Source organism: Myxine glutinosa, chromosome 7 (genome assembly GCF_964187855.1).
Source record: "Myxine glutinosa chromosome 7, kmMyxGlut1.1, whole genome shotgun sequence".
Lineage (NCBI taxonomy): Eukaryota > Metazoa > Chordata > Myxini > Myxiniformes > Myxinidae > Myxine > Myxine glutinosa.
In genome coordinates, this window is record NC_136267.1 from 92,779,929 (window position 1) to 92,792,685 (window position 12,757).

Sequence of the window (12,757 nt, forward strand, 5' to 3'; positions counted from 1 at the left end):
AATGGTGGAAGGAGGTAATGTTTTGATCCCAGCTTGTCTGTATGTCTGTTTGTCTGTTAGTCCACAAAATTCCAGACAAAGCTTGTAGTAGTGGTAGTTGTAGTGGTAGTGGTGATAACAGAAATTGTTATATAGAACTGAACTTATATTATTATTATATGCAGAAAATAACTTCATTTCTATATGCCCTGCAGTGGACAGGTTAATTGGTTTATGCACTGAAGGGGTCACCCTGGTGTGCACTGCTGTGTTCTGCCTCACTGAGTTGTTCAGGTATGATGTACTCAGCACAAGCTTCCGGTCGGCCCGGAGGTGGGGGTGCGGGGCCTGTCACGGAACGTCAAAACAAACGGCCTGCCGGGGCCGCCCAAAAGTCGGGCGTGAGGGGCGCGTCCACTAATGGAACGCCTCTCGCTTCCCAGATCGAGGGCCACATGGTCAGGAGAACCTCGTCCCTTCCGGTCACACTTTGCCTATCGGCCGGCCTCGAAGACCTAAATTGTGACGGTGTCACCCGAAAAATTTGAAATTACGAAATTTGAAAAAATTTGAAAAAAAAAATTACGGAATTTCAAGTGGCCCAATATCTGAAAATGTTCGCAACATATTAATGTACATTTGTGCCAAATTTGGTGCTTGTTTCACAAAATGCACAATTCTTTTGAATATTTAGGCTAAGCCGCCCCACTAATGGCAGATAGTGAGACCCAAAAGTTTGAGTGACAGAACTTCTTGGGGAGGATTATTCAGAAAGTAGATGGGAGGGTTGTCCAGTCGGTCTTTTCGGAGAGACATTGTAAGAGTGTGAGATTTGTCAGGATTGAAAGACATGTTCCACTTGTTTGCCCAGTCTGTGATTTTGTCCAGGTCTGCAGAGAGTGAGGAGGCTGCAGACTGTCGATCTGAGGGATGAAGAATGGAGCGACAGAGAGTAGAGTCATCAGCAAAGAGATAGAGAGGATTTTCAAGAGAGTCGGGGAGATCATTGATGAAGACCAGTAAGATGATGAAGACCAGAAGACCAGACCAGATGAAGACCAGACTCGAGTCTGCACAGGGCCCAGAACACTGCCTTGGGGAACTCCAGCCTGAACAGGAAGAGGAGATGAGAGAAACCCATTCAGCGCCACACGTTGACTACGACTAGAGAGGAAGTCCGCCAGCCATGCGTGGAGATTTCCATGGATACCAACAGAGGAGAGTTTGGTGAGCAGGGCGGGGTGCCAGACCGTATCGAAGGCACGTGATATGTCAAGGGAGACAGCTCGAATTTCCTGTTTGGCATTGAGGACCTCCATCCATTGCTGAGAAAGCAGAAGCAGCATGTCCAGAGTAGAGTGACCAGGTCTGAAACCAAATTGATGATCAGAGATCAAGCCATTGGAGAAGAGGAAAGATTTCATATCTGAAGCAATGATGGATTCCATGACTTTACTGATAAATTGAGAGAAGGCTGATTGGTCTGTAGTTGCTGGGATCTGTTTTTGCACCTTTTTTGTGCAAAGCGGTGATGTTGGCAGATTTCCAAGCAGATGGCAGATGACCTTGAGCAAAAGAGAGTGTGAAGAGAACAGAGAGAGGTAGTGAAAGAGCGGAAGAACAAGATTTTAGGACCCATGGGCTGATGCCGTCAGGTCCAGTTGCAGAATCAGAGTCGAGGGTTGACAGAAACTTTTCCACCTTGTCAGGAGGAAAGGACACAGAGTCCAGGAGCAGCTGGGTACGACTGGGTACGGTGGGTACAGAGAGGGATGGGTTTGGGACACAAGATTTAGAGGCAAATACAGAGTTGAGGCATTCAGCTTTTTCACGCGCAGAGTCAGCACAGTCAGCACAGCAGCATACACAGGGTAGCGTTATACAGTCTTATACTTATCCCCTGGACACGGGCCCATTCGCACTCAGACTCACTCACACGGGGTTTGTAGATGGTCGGGTTGAGGGTCCACCGATGGCGTCCACAGCTCGCTCCGGTCCCGGACTCGTACCACGAAGCAGCTGGTGATGGTAGACGAGCTCTCTGCGTGGCGTTGGCGCGAAGCGGACAATTATATCGGGGAAAGGTAAGCTGGGCGATTATACTGCGTATGTAATAGTTGTACCGGCGCCTTTATACGCGCTCCCGGTATCGCTGGGTACAATACGCCACTTCCCCAAGTCCTCCGCAATGCCACGTAAACCCTTCAATACGGGCGCCTTCCACAATATTCCTCAACGCTGCAGTCCTCTGCAATGCATGCCGCGCGCCAGTCCTTCGCCAGTACCTTTGTAATGAGCGCTGCTGTGTAAGTCCTTCTCCGCGTAAGTCCTTCAGAGGGTTTTGCGCTCGCGGTTATATAGCGCCGCTTCGCGAACCCTCTCAAATCTCTAGCCACACCCTGTCAGGCAATGTCGCCTCAGCCCTGATTGGCTGGTGGCCCTTACCGTCCCTCCTGCTGCCGATCCGATCTCAGCCTCGCTGGCGCTCCACCCCCTTTTTGGGCCTTACCACGTGGCTGGGCTAGTTCCAGCAAACCAGCAAACCAAGAGCAGCAAACGCTGCTGGCAGCCAAAGCGTAACAAACTGCTAGCATCCCAAAGTGCGAGCATCCCAAGCGTAACAAACTGCGAGTTGTCAAATGGGGCGCGGGACGGATTCTGCCCAACGAAGTGGAATTTGGAGGGTGGAGGCACAATGGAACGGGACCTACTCTTATTTGTTTTACACAACGTAGATGCAACTATTGGAAATGGCCTTATCCTAAACACATACTATGAAATAACTAACGTTCTTAGGTGACCTACGTGTTGTATGTGGCCTAACTATGGGGTGCAACCTTTAACCTTTAATGATGTTACCTGTGTGGGTTCTCAAAACCGCAACAATATATTTTTGGGGAGGAGGGTCAACGTAGGCGATGTGCCTGCAGCCTCATGCAGTGGTGTGGGTGCCAGGGTGGAGAGGCATACATTCTCTTTGTAAATGTGTACCGTGTAGTGCCACCTCATGGTGTTGGCAGAGGGTATCATCATTTTTCCTTTGCCTGGGCAACGCAGGATTTAAAGCACTCTTTGCATGGGTAAATTTGATCTCCTTCCCTTCTACCACCCCCAAAAGGAGGGGGCCTATAAAAGCCCCCCCCCCTAAAATATGTATATGCAGTATATCTCCGCCCACCCCCTTCCCGCTCCCCTCCCACCCCTTCTCCTCACCTCCTACCCCCTCCCCTACCTACCTGCTCTTCTGTTACCCTCCCCACCCATTTCGAGCAGCAAGAGACGTAACGACTAATTGGTCCACCAGCGAAGTGCTGGGTAGGCTCTTCTCGTAAATTTATATAAAATCTTTTTTTATTTCAATTTAATTATTTACTTGAACACTGTAAAAGACAAATCGCTTTTTCCCTTCCAAAAACCTCCAGTTTTGCAGCACTTGGTTGGACACGTTAAATAAGGTGGTGTATAAGACATTGCATGAAAGGCACATTGCACTATCCTATCCTTCTGGATATTCTGGAATGGCACTATCCTGGATATTTACAGCATAGCCCGTAGGACAATGCCGTCTGGAACAGCCTTTGTCTGTCCGTATGTCCCCGCATATGTACACCAATCAGAAATGAGGATCTGGTCACATGACAGGGGGACAGTGTTTAGTAACCATTACAGTTGCATATTTTACTAAAACGAAATATAATAACCTTCTGTGGAACGTTTTGGGGTCCCAGCGGGTGTCGTAAGGTAGGTAGGAGGTTTCAGAAATTCCTCAATACAATTATGATTTTGAAATGGGATCGACACGGATATTGCTCCCGAATCCGGAAGTGAACAGATGATAACGATTCGCTGGTTTTAATATCTCAATGCATTCATGATTTAATATTATATTTTGACATTAATACCATCGTATTATTTGTGATTGGAATGATGAATGATGTTGTTTGGAATGAAAACATAGAGAACGTGTTGTCAATGCCTGTTGTTCGACTGAAGGTGGCACAGGAATGTGGAATTTATTGGTTCATCGTTTGCCCTTCGCCTATTTTTGTTATCCAAGTCATTTACGAACCGGCTGTCCAAGCCTGAAGTCAAAAAAATTTAATACCTACATTATTTGGCAACTGGTATCCCCACCCAGGTCATACTATCTTCTTCAACGAAAGTATCAAACAAGCCCAGCTTTGCCGTTGTTCGACTAACCGTCTTGTTTTTTACCCCTTTAAAATCATAATTTTATTTAAATTGAATTGTTTATTTCAACACTGTATGAGGTAAGGTGTTCTATGAACTTTCTGGTTTTGATAATGTATCACCGCACAAATACTCCCCCACTCTGCTCTATCTGTGTCTCCCTCACACATAAATCATCACAGCAACTTCCCCTACCAAAGTTGAACCCAAGTATTTGAAATTTCCCTCCTGCTTCTTTCTACTCCTTGCCTGCCATATCCTAGACATCCACATCCTTTATTGCTCACCGTTACTTATTTTCACATTCTGCTCACCATTACATTACAATTACATGAACACATTACCTGCCGAGGGCCCCAATTCTGTACTTTATCCAGATCCACAAACCCACAATACACAACCTCTTTCCACTCCGTGCCCCCTTATTAGCGCTTGGACCTTGCTAACCTCTCTGATACCTTATTTCCATTCTCCACATTTTGCAGTTGGATATCTAGCAATGAACCATTCAAAATCCGAGTCCACTAAAACAAAACACCAGTCGGGTGAGAATCCAGATCCGGATAAAACAAACCGTGTGGCTTCACGAAGGTGGGCTACACCATCTTTGATGCAGCGGATGTCTGGGGTGCTCTTCGGAGATTGATCGGCTGTCTGCATGGCTTATTCGAGGGAACTGCCTGGTGCTAAACAACCACAACCCACATGCGAAGGCACGAGCGAATGAAACACAAAGGGGAAGATGAGAGTGGATCCAACTTGAGAGTTTCTCAATGAGGGGTTGGAATGTCTGCTGAATCAAATGGCTTGTTTAGAGGTGAGTGAGGATTTGAATACTTGTCTCAGAGTTTGTGCAGAGTCCAGATGAGTACATGTTGAGAGTTAGCAAAGATCCTTAGGGAATTTGGATCCCAAGGGAACTCAACTGCAGTGTATCAGCTCTCGAGTCCATGTTGTGCTTGTGGGAACTATGCAGGATGAATATTATGGCATGGGTTGGCATGCGCATCCAACAACAACCGGTTGCTACAAACCACCTGTCTGCTAGATCTTGCGAGCAGCTAGGAGCGTCAGCAAACCAAGGGAGCACAGATACAGACATGGGTGGAGATAGCTTGAGTGAAGCCCAGTGCGTAATGTTGCGTTCGGTGCCGAAAATACAGTGCATTCAGAAAGTATTCAGACCCCTTCACTTTTTTCACATTTTGTTATGTTGCAGCCTTATGCTGAAATCGTTTAAATTCATTTTTTCCCTCATCAATCTGCACTCAATACCCCATAATGACAAAGAGAAAACAGGATTTTAGAAAATTTTGCAAATTTATTAAAAAGAAAAAACTGAAATATTGCATTTACATAAGTATTCAGACCCTTTGATATGACACTTGAAATTTAGCTCAGGTGTCTCCCATTTATCTTGATCATCTTTGAGATGTTTCTACACCTTGATTGGAGTCCACCTGTGGTAAATTCAATTGCTTGGACATGATTTGGAAAGGCACACACCTGTCTTTATAAGGTCTCACAGCTGACAATGCATATCATAGCAAAAACCAAGCCATGAGGTCGAAGGAACTGCCTGCAGAGCTCAGAGACAGGATTGTGTCGAGGCACAGATCTGGGGAAGCGAACAAAAAAAATTCTGCTGCATTGAAGGTTCCCAAGAGCACAGTGGCCTCTATAACGGAAGCCTCTCCTCAGTGAAAGACACATGAAAGCCCACAGAATCTTGTTTCTCACAGTCTGAGAGTCCTTTCGGTGCTTTTTTGCAAATTCCAAGCGGGCTTTCATGTGTCTTTCACTGAGAAGAGGCTTCCGTCTGGCCACTCTGCCATAAAGCCCAGATCGGTGGTGTTGCAGTGATGGTTGTCCTTCTGGAAGCTTCTCCCATATCCACACAGGATCTCTGGAGCTCAGCCAGAGTGACCATCGGGTTCTTGGTCACCTCTCTTACCAAGGCCCTTCTCCCCCGGTTGCTCAATTTGGCCGGGCGGCCATCTCTAGGAAGAGTCCTGGTTGTTGTCCCCCGTCGCACCGCGGAGCGAAAGGGGGATTATGGTTTTCCCCTCCGTTCATGTCCGTCCGTCAGTCTGTCTGTCCGGCCGTGCGGGCGTACGTTCGTGTGTAAGCGAAGGACCGCATTCGAATTTGGTGTGTGGGTGCAACCCACGTCAAAATTCAAGATGGCCGCCGCCATGTATGTCTGACGCATGTATGTCTGAAACTTGTGAGCGGAATATCTTGTAAAATAAGCGAAGTACGAACTTCTAATTTGGTGTGTGGGTGTATCTCGGCATAAGGAAGAATGCTATTGAAAATTGGGTCGCCACGTCAAAATCCAAGATGGCCGCCACCATATATGTGTCTGAAACTTGTGAGCGAAATATCTTGAAAAATAAACGAACTACTAACGTCTAATCTAGTGTGTGGGTGTGTCTACGTATAAGGACGAACGCCATTGAAAATTGGGTCGCCACGTCAAAATCCAAGATGGCCACCGCCATGTATGTCTGAACCTTGTGAGCGGAATATCTTGAAAAATAAGCGAAGTACGAACTTCTAATTTGGTGTGTGGGTGTATCTCGGCATAAGGAAGAACGCTATTGAAAATTGGGTCGCCACGTCAAAATCCAAGATGGCCGCCACCATATATATGTCTGAAACTTGTGAGCGAAATATCTTGAAAAATAAACGAACTACTAACGTCTAATGTAGTGTGTGGGTGTGTCTACGTATAAGGACGAACGCCATTGAAAATTGGGTCGCCAATTCCAAATCCAAGATGGCCGACTTGCGTCTTCCACTTTGTCAACTCGCATCACTTCACCGACGGGGGACCTAGGCGTAACGCTTGCTTTTTGTTTGTGTTTGTTTGACTTCTTATGCACTCCTATACCACTGGGCTGTATGAATTTAAAAAATGTTTCATCTCACTCATTATAAGCGGATGTTCAAACCAAAGTGTCCAACACTGAGCTTTGCAGCGAAGTGGAAGTGATTTTTGCTTATGCCACATACAAGCAGCAAGGATGGTTGATGAAGGTGATGCTACTGTACTCGTTCTTCCACGAGCCTCGACTATGTATGCAAAACAACAAAGATGGAAAATGACCTTGAGCAAATTATAGAGTGAATTGAGCAGGATGTTTTAAGTACAACATGTTGTTTAGAAATAGATTAAACCTCACGGGACTGGGGTTACATTTATGGACTAGTGATGTTGGATTCCATGAACGAGCAATGTAGGACTGGGGATACATTTAAGGACTAGTGATGTTGGATTCCATGAACTAGCAATGCAGGACTGGGGCTACATTTAAGGACTAGTGATGTTGGATTCCATGAACGAGCAATGTAGGACTGGGGCTACATTTAAGGACTGGTGATGTTGGATTCCATGAACGAGCAATGTAGGACTGGGGCTACATTTAAGGACTAGTGATGTTGGATTCCATGAACGAGCAATGTAGGACTGGGGCTACATTTATGGACTAGTGATGTTGGATTCCATGAACGAGCAATGTAGGACTGGGGCTACATTTAAGGACTAGTGATGTTGGATTCCATGAACGAGCAATGTAGGACTGGGGCTACATTTAAGGACGAGTGATGTTGGATTCCATGAACGAGCAATGTAGGACTGGGGTTACATTTATGGACTAGTGATGTTGGATTCCATGAACGAGCAATGTAGGACTGGGGTTACATTTATGGACTAGTAATGTTAGATTCCATGAACGAGCAATGTCGGACTGGGGTTACATTTATGGACTAGTGATGTTGGATTCCATGAACGAGCAATGTAGGAATGGGGTTACATTTATGGACTAGTAATGTTGGATTCCATGAACGAGCAATGTAGGACTGGGGTTACATTTATGGACTAGTAATGTTAGATTCCATGAACGAGCAATGTAGGACTGGGGTTACATTTATGGACTAGTGATGTTGGATTCCATGAACGAGCAATGTAGGAATGGGGCTACATTTATGGACTAGTGATGTTGGATTCCATGAACGAGCAATGTAGGACTGGGGCAACATTTATGGACTAGTGATGTTGGATTCCATGAACGAGCAATGTAGGACTGGGGCTACATTTATGGACTAGTGATGTTGGATTCCATGAACGAGCAATGTAGGACTGGGGCAACATTTATGGACTAGTGATGTTGGATTCCATGAACGAGCAATGCAGGACTGGGGCAACATTTATGGACTAGTAATGTTGGATTCCATGAGCTAGCAATGCAGGACTGGGGTTACATTTATGGACGAGTAATGTTGGATTCCATGAAAGAGCAATGCAGGACTGGGGCTACATTTATGGACTAGTAATGTTGGATTCCATGAACTAGCAATGCAGGACTGGGGTTACATTTATGGACTAGTAATGTTGGATTCCAGGAACTAGCAATGCAGGACTGGGGTTACATTTATGGACTAGCAATGTAGGACTGGGGTTACATTTATGGACTAGTGATGTTGGATTCCATGAACGAGCAATGTAGGGATGGGGCTACATTTATGGACTAGTGATGTTGGATTCCATGAACGAGCAATGTAGGACTGGGGTTACATTTATGGACTAGTGATGTTGGATTCCATGAACGAGCAATGTAGGAATGGGGCTACATTTATGGACTAGTGATGTTGGATTCCATGAACGAGCAATGTAGGAATGGGGCTACATTTATGGACTAGTGATGTTGGATTCCATGAACGAGCAATGTAGGAATGGGGCAACATTTATGGACTAGTGATGTTGGATTCCATGAACGAGCAATGTAGGAATGGGGCAACATTTATGGACTAGTGATGTTGGATTCCATGAACGAGCAATGTAGGAATGGGGCAACATTTATGGACTAGTGATGTTGGATTCCATGAACGAGCAATGTAGGAATGGGGCTACATTTATGGACTAGTGATGTTGGATTCCATGAACGAGCAATGTAGGAATGGGGTTACATTTATGGACTAGTGATGTTGGATTCCATGAACGAGCAATGTAGGAATGGGGTTACATTTATGGACTAGTGATGTTGGATTCCATGAACTAGCAATGCAGGACTGGGGCAACATTTATGGACTAGTGATGTTGGATTCCATGAACTAGCAATGCAGGACTGGGGCAACATTTATGGACTAGTAATGTTGGATTCCATGAACTAGCAATGCAGGACTGGGGCAACATTTATGGACTAGTGATGTTGGATTCCATGAACGAGCAATGTAGGAATGGGGTTACATTTATGGATTAGTGATGTTGGATTCCATGAATGAGCAATGTAGGACTGGGGCAACATTTATGGACTAGTGATGTTGGAATCCATGAACGAGCAATGTAGGAATGGGGTTACATTTATGGACTAGTAATGTTGGATTCCATGAACTAGCAATGTAGGACTTGGGCTACATTTATGGACTAGTAATGTTGGATTCCATGAACTAGCAATGCAGGACTGGGGTTACATTTATGGACTAGTAATGTTGGATTCCAGGAACTAGCAATGCAGGACTGGGGCTACATTTATGGACTAGTAATGTTGGATTCCATGAACTAGCAATGCAGGACTGGGGTTACATTTATGGACTAGTAATGTTGGATTTCATGAACTAGCAATGCAGGACTGGGGTTACATTTATGGACGAGTAATGTTGGATTCCATGAACTAGCAATGCAGGTTGCAGGACTAGGGCTACATTTATGGACTAGTAATGTTGGATTCCATGAACTAGCAATGCAGGACTGGGGTTACATTTATGGACAAGTAATGTTGGATTCCAGGAACTAGCAATGCAGGACTGGGGTTACATTTATGGACTAGCAATGTAGGATTCCATGAACTAGCAATGTCGGACTGGGGTTACATTTATGGACTAGTAATGTTGGATTCCATGAACTAGCAATGTAGGACTGGGGTTACATTTATGGACTAGCAATGTAGGACTGTGGCTACATTTATGGACTAGTGATGTTGGATTCCATGAACGAGCAATGTAGGACTGGGGTTACATTTATGGACTAGTAATGTAGGACTGGGGTTACATTTATGGACTAGCAATGTAGGACTGGGGCTACATTTATGGACTAGTGATGTTGGATTCCATGAACGAGCAATGTAGGACTGGGGTTACATTTATGGACTAGCAATGTAGGATTCCATGAACTAGCAATGTCGGACTGGGGTTACATTTATGGACTAGTAATGTTGGATTCCATGAACTAGCAATGTAGGACTGGGGTTACATTTATGGACTAGCAATGTAGGACTGTGGCTACATTTATGGACTAGTGATGTTGGATTCCATGAACGAGCAATGTAGGACTGGGGTTACATTTATGGACTAGTAATGTAGGACTGGGGTTACATTTATGGACTAGCAATGTAGGACTGGGGCTACATTTATGGACTAGTGATGTTGGATTCCATGAACGAGCAATGTAGGACTGGGGTTACATTTATGGACTAGTAATGTAGGACTGGGGCTACATTTATGGACTAGTAATGTTGGATTCCAGGAACTAGCAATGCAGGACTGGGGTTACATTTATGGACTAGCAATGTAGGATTCCATGAACGAGCAATGTCGGACTGGGGTTACATTTATGGACTAGTAATGTTGGATTCCATGAACTAGCAATGTAGGACTGGGGTTACATTTATGGACTAGCAATGTAGGACTGGGGCTACATTTATGGACTAGTGATGTTGGATTCCATGAACGAGCAATGTAGGACTGGGGTTACATTTATGGACTAGTAATGTAGGACTGGGGTTACATTTATGGACTAGTAATGTTGGATTCCATGAACTAGCAATGCAGGACTGGGGTTACATTTATGGACTAGTAATGTTGGATTCCATGAACGAGCAAAGTAGGACTGGGGTTACATTTATGGACTAGTAATGTTGGATTCCATGAACTAGCAATGCAGGACTGGGGTTACATTTATGGACTAGTAATGTTGGATTCCAGGAACTAGCAATGCAGGACTGGGGTTACATTTATGGACTAGCAATGTAGGATTCCATGAACGAGCAATGTCGGACTGGGGTTACATTTATGGACTAGTAATGTTGGATTCCATGAACTAGCAATGTAGGACTGGGGTTACATTTATGGACTAGCAATGTAGGACTGGGGCTACATTTATGGACTAGTGATGTTGGATTCCATGAACGAGCAATGTAGGGGTTACATTTATGGACTAGTAATGTAGGACTGGGGTTACATTTATGGACTAGTAATGTTGGATTCCATGAACTAGCAATGCAGGACTGGGGTTACATTTATGGACTAGTAATGTTGGATTCCATGAACGAGCAAAGTAGGACTGGGGTTACATTTATGGACTAGTAATGTTGGATTCCATGAACTAGCAATGTCGGACTGCGGTTACATTTATGGTCTAGCAATGTAGGACTGGGGATACATTTATGGACTAGTGATGTTGGATTCCATGAACGAGCAATGTAGGACTGGGGCTACATTTATGGACTAGTGATGTTGGAATCCATGAACGAGCAATGTAGGACTGGGGCTACATTTATGGACTAGTGATGTTGGATTCCATGAACGAGCAATGTAGGACTGGGGCTACATTTATGGACTAGTGATGTTGGATTCCATGAACGAGCAATGTAGGACTGGGGCTACATTTAAGGACTAGTAATGTTGGATTCCATGAACGAGCAATGTAGGACTGGGGCTACATTTATGGACGAGTGATGTTGGATTCCATGAACGAGCAATGTAGGACTGGGGCTACATTTAAGGACTAGTAATGTTGGATTCCATAAACGAGCAATGTAGGACTGGGGCTACATTTATGGACGAGTAATGTTGGATTCCATGAACGAGCAATGTAGGACTGGGGCTACATTTATGGACTAGTGATGTTGGATTCCATGAACGAGCAATGTAGGACTGGGGCTACATTTAAGGACTAGTGATGTTGGATTCCATGAACGAGCAATGTAGGACTGGGGCTACATTTAAGGACTAGTGATGTTGGATTCCATGAACGAGCAATGTAGGACTGGGGCTACATTTATGGACTAGTAATGTTGGATTCCATGAACGAGCAATGTAGGATTGGGGTTACATTTATGGACGAGTCATGTTGGATTTCATGAACTAGCAATGTAGGACTGGGGCTACATTTATGGACTAGTGATGTTGGATTCCATGAACTAGCAATGTCGGACTGGGGTTACATTTATGGACTAGTGATGTTGGATTCCATGAACGAGCAATGTAGGAATGGGGCTACATTTAAGGACTAGTAATGTTGGATTCCATGAACGAGCAATGTAGGACTGGGGCTACATTTAAGGACTAGTGATGTTGGATTCCATGAACGAGCAATGTAGGACTGGGCTACATTTATGAACTAGTGATGTTGGATTCCATGAACGAGCAATGTCGGACTGGGGCTACATTTAACGACTAGTGATGTTGGATTCCATGAACGAGCAATGTAGGACTGGGGCTACATTTATGGACTAGTGATGTTGGATTCCATGAACGAGCAATGTCGGACTGGGGCTACATTTAAGGACTAGTAATGTTGGATTCC

The 12,757-nt window shown here is 44.8% G+C and overlaps 1 protein-coding gene across 1 annotated transcript in view; it reads left to right on the top strand.

The window, feature by feature from the left end:
• LOC144893075 (uncharacterized) overlaps nucleotides 1–4,667 on the top strand; it is a 14,270-nt gene extending 9,603 nt beyond the window's left edge. The window contains exon 4 of the mRNA XM_078782705.1: nucleotides 4,656–4,667. Coding sequence (XP_078638831.1) covers nucleotides 4,656–4,667 — 12 coding nt within the window. The remainder of the gene's footprint in view (nucleotides 1–4,655) is intronic.
• The last annotated feature ends 8,090 nt before the right edge of the window (nucleotides 4,668–12,757 follow it).